This window comes from Octopus bimaculoides, chromosome 1 (genome assembly GCF_001194135.2).
Source record: "Octopus bimaculoides isolate UCB-OBI-ISO-001 chromosome 1, ASM119413v2, whole genome shotgun sequence".
Classification (NCBI taxonomy): domain Eukaryota; kingdom Metazoa; phylum Mollusca; class Cephalopoda; order Octopoda; family Octopodidae; genus Octopus; species Octopus bimaculoides.
Genome location: NC_068981.1, coordinates 90768099 through 90773230, shown reverse-complemented (window position 1 = coordinate 90773230; position 5132 = coordinate 90768099). Strand labels below are relative to the sequence as shown.

General features: G+C 37.8%; 1 protein-coding gene across 1 annotated transcript in view; it reads right to left on the bottom strand.

The window, feature by feature from the left end:
* Positions 1–5132, bottom strand: part of LOC106881256 (rhomboid-related protein 2) — a 113575-nt gene that overhangs the window by 38387 nt on the left and 70056 nt on the right. The window contains exon 3 of the mRNA XM_052968234.1: positions 1724–1879. Within this exon, the coding sequence (XP_052824194.1) occupies positions 1724–1879 (156 nt within the window). The remainder of the gene's footprint in view (positions 1–1723; positions 1880–5132) is intronic.

Sequence of the window (5132 nt, the reverse complement as noted above, 5' to 3'; positions counted from 1 at the left end):
AATATATATGCATTTTCCCAAAATTTATGATGGAAAAATCGGATCTTACGAATTTTCCAAAAGTGCTCTCCCCACCCCACCAGGTTCATTTGTGCAAATTCATTTTTGTCATGTTTGTTTTCTACACAGTTGTTAACACCCAGCAAGCTGGGTTTTTTTTTTGTTTGTTTTTTGTTAACGAGAGATCTTTATATTAACCCTTTTATTCATATCTGGAAGCTTTACTTATTGAAATTTGTAACAGACCTGTAGCAGAACTATATCATCTCTTAGTTGTTCTTCTGACTGGTCAGAAGCGTGACAAAGCAACATTGCTTCCACTGATTCAAAAATACATCACACCTGGCTCAGTTATCTACAGTGATTCTTAAGCGACTTACAAAGATATACACACATTGAGTTATCAGCATTACATGATAGACCACAAAGAAAATTTTGTTGACACCACACATGCACACATACACACACAAAATATCGAACGTTTTTGGCGGGAGTTAAAAGAATGGGTGAAAAGGCCCGGTATTCATTCAAACTGTCTACACCAGTACCTGGCCAGGTACTCATTTATTTCTTTTGTAGAAAACAAAAAAAAATTGTTGCATCAGTTTTTTTATTGAGGCAACAAAATTATATACACCCCTCCCAGATTGCCAATAAAGGATTGATTCAAGCACAAATCTGGAGACAGAAGATATACAAGACTGCCCTTTAACTGCATAAGATAAGTTAAATACTTTTCAAATTTTAAATTTTAAGGTCAGTTGGTTGATATGTTTCTTTAAAATCTTTGTAAATTACTTCCGCATAGCCAAAATGTGCTGCAAAATTTTGTTTTATCAATTAATTTATGGCAAAAATTTGTTTACAGTGTATTACAAGGTTAATTAAGATAACAAAAGAAATGCTCGAAGGTGCAAAATACCCACCCACCTCTGCTTTCCATAGAAAAATGCGGTATATTTGGAGCTCAACTAAGATGATAACATAAAAAAAACGTTGAAATCGGGGACAGAGGATTTCCAAGGGCACCCCACCCCCTCCGTTTTCCACAGAAAAAAATGTGTTAGTGGTATATGAAGAGGTCAACTAAGATGATAACAAAAAAAAAAATAAAAACCCTGAAAATAATTTTTTTAAGTGAAATCGGGGCTGAAAAGGGGAATTTCCAAGGTTCCACCCCACAACACCCCCACTCCGTTTTTCACAGGAAAAAATGTATTTTTCACATATTATGAGGTCAATTAAGATGATTTCAATGAAGAAAACGCAGATGTACATCTGAACCTGTGTCTCTCTATGTCTAGGTCAAGATGTGTAATCCTGACTATGTACATGTGCATATGTACACTTGAGTATATGCCTAAATATGTATGCACAAGTATGTAAGCCTGTGAGTATATGTATGTGTGCATCAGAGAACGTATGCATGAGAACATACATCTTATTACATATATCTTTGTATGCTTCATGTGTATGCTTCATGTGTGCTTAATGTAAGTTTGATGCTTATGCTGAAAGTGCATGCCTGAATGTGCGTGCTTGAGTCTGTACCCCAGAACAAATACATTGGAATGTGTACAATTGAATACATGTATGGTATGCTTATATGCATATACTTGAGTGTGTAAAAGCAAGCATGCATACATTTGCATATGCATGAATGTATTGAAGCACAGTTGTATTGCGTGTATACATTTCTCCATTTAAAGATCAACAAACTTACCAAAGTTACAAATTCTTCATAATTTATGAAGGAATCTTTATTACTGTTGGCTTTCGCCAACATTTTATCAAACTGACGTTTTGGAACATGAGATGTTATGCCAGTGTTCACCATTTCTTCACGAAGATCCTTCAGGGGTATTCCTTGAGGACCATGCTGGAAATACAGGGAAAAAAAAAAGGGTTAACATTAGTATTTTTCTAACTTTTTAATTTAATTTTTTTTTACATTACAAACTGTGAAAAAAAGCATTGTTAGCTGTACACCAATTTGGCGAAGCACCAATTCACTGTATTTCTGAATGTGAAAATAACACAAAGATGGTCTATAACTGAATACAGAGCAAATATCTCAAGGAACTTCATTCATAAAATCTAGTTCTTCAGTTTCATTGCCAAAAGATAAACACATACACTAACATACGTATTTCCATCTAGCATAGATATATGTATATGTGCATATGTCATGAGGAGTTCTGTTGCTCTTTTCATCAGAACTTCTTTTCTTCTTGTATTTGCTGCTACTGCTGTGGCTACTTGTAGTGATAGAAGTTTTGTAATTGTTGTTATTGTTTCTGGTACTGTTCCTGCTGGTATAGTTGGCTGTTGTTGTTGTAGTTGTATTTGTGGCATCACAAACAATGGGGGCCTTCATACTTTCACATTCTGTTGTAGGCAGAAGGCTTTCAGGTGGTTGGCATCATTACATATATATATAACACTTGGGTCATCTACCTTCTACCATAACATGGAGTTTTACCCCATTTAGCAGTTGCAATAGATCTAGGATCTTTTTCAAGTGTTCTGGTTTCACCTGTAATAGGACTTCCATTCCTATTCTGGACCAATTTTTCTGTCTATAATTTTTTTACATCCAGGCTGTCACTCCCTTTCAACATAATACACATTACAACCCACCAGATGCTGGCACTCCGTCGCTTACGACGTCAAGGGTTCCAGTTGATCCGATCAATGGAACAGCCTGCTCATGAAATTAACATGCAAGTGGCTGAGCACTCCACAGACATGTGTACCCTTAACATAGTTCTCAGGGATATTCAGCGTGACACAGTGTGACAAGGCTGACCCTTTGAATTACAGGCACAACAGAAACAGGAAGTAAGAGTGAGAGAAAGTTGTGGTGAAAGAATACAGCAGGGTTCGACACCATCTCCTGCCGGAGCCTCGTGGAGCTTTAGGTGTTTTCGCTCAATAAACACACACAACACCCGGTCTGGGAATCGAAACCGCGATCCTATGACCGCGAGTCCGCTGCCCTAACCACTGGGACATTGCACCTCCACAACCCACCAGATACCCAGATCTAGTAGCACACCAGATATTTTCACCTTCATTTTCCATCTTTCAAAATATATGGGAAAGAGGACAAATTCTTCATTCCTCTAGAAGACAATGAAATGATTTACTGTGAGGGTTTTGTTCAGAAATTATACTTTATGGTGTTGAATTGTCAGGTCCAAGTAATAAATCTATATCTGCATGTATTTCAGGCAAGCACTTTTCCATTTGCACATGTGTAGCCATTTCTTGTGCCAATGAAGGATATGGTATACAGCATACTACTATGAAGGAAAAATATGAAAGGAGTATTACAGGAGAGTAAGACTCATACTAAAAACTGAACTCCAAAAATCGCATCGAAGCCATTAACCCCCTGGCACTTTCAGTAGTCCAATACAGTTTTGACATCATTAACTGGAATCCTACAGAGCTTCAACGCCTATACAAGAAGACAAGAAAACTACTAACATCTAAGAACATGCACCACTCAAAAGCAGACATTGATCATCTGTACCTACCTAGAAGTAAAGGGTGAAGAGGAATGATGCAGGCAGAACTGTGTTATAAGACCTCCACAATAGCAATGAACAAGTACTTATCTAGTACAGTAAAGTGGATGCTGTGGCTTGTGTACAAACAGGAAAGCAGTAAAAAATCACATTTTATTGTCAAGGAAGCTTGCAAATTTGCAAGGGAACCCAGCATCAACCCCTGAATTAGATGAAGAACCTGAAACCACTGTCACCAAACAAGCAAAACAGATCAAACAGACTGCAATAAAGAATGGGCAGAAACAAATTGAAGAATAGTGGAGACAGAAGCCTCTGCATGCACAGTACATACATCGAAGCCAAAATGTTGATGTTGACCAAGCAACAATCCATCAGTGGCTGAGAAGCTCAGGACTGAAAGCAGAGACTGAAGCTTTCATATTGGCGGCACAAGATCACAGCTTGCTTACCAAAAACTACCTGGCTAACATTCTTCAAAATGGTTCTAACCCTAAATACAGATTTTGTAACACATTTGATGAAACAATAGACCATCTCATCTCAGAATGGCCTGTGCTGACACCAAACAAATACAAAATAATAATAATAATAATAATAATAATAATAATAATAATAATAATAATAATAATAATAATAATCCTTTCTGCTATAGAGACAAGGGCTGCAATTTGGTGGGGGAGTTGATCACACTGACCCCAATATTTGACTGGTATTTATTTTATTGATCCTGAAAGGATGACAGGTGAAGTCGACCTCAGCGGAATCTGAACTTAGAATATAAAAACAGGCAAAATACCACTAAGCATGGTGTGCTAATGATGCTGCCAGCTCACTGCCTTAATAATAATAATACTTTCTACTATAGGCACAAGGCCTGAGACGTGAGAGAAAGGGATACTTGATTACATCAACCCCATAACACAACTGGTACTTATTTTATCAACCCCAAAAGGATGAAAGGCAAAGTCGACCTTGAAGGAATTTGAACTCAGAATATAAAGATCGGCAAAATACCACTAAGCATTTTGCCCGATGTATTAAGGATTCTGTCAGCTCAGTGCCATGCCCGGATGCAGTACCATGCCCAGATGCAATACCAGGCAGTGGCTCTCATGGCTGTTGATCTTAATTGATTGGAAGTGTTATCATGTACATTGTTTTGTCTTGGTATAAAAGATGGGCTACAGCAAATATTCTGCTTAATACCACAGATTTGCTTGTCAGTCGTTTGATTTTAACCAGTTGAACATGTCCCTTGTTGGTTGACAATATGTGCATCTCTGATCATGAGCAGAAGTATTTGGGGAGCATCATAGCCATGTATTGAGAGGAATTCTTTGGGGTTTGGATAATTCACCTTTGGAAACATGGGTGTTTCATTCAACATCCTTAAACAAACCTTATTCAGGGACCTTTTGAGCAGGATGGGCTACTCAACCTGAAGAAAATTCTAACTGGGCCCCACCTACGAGGTCATGCACTGTTTATCTTGATATGTGATCACCAGGTCACGCATATATGGTTGTGATGCATGTGCCTGGTGTACCCTTATCAGACGGGTAGTCATGATGGGTATAATGGGCTTCGTATATTTTA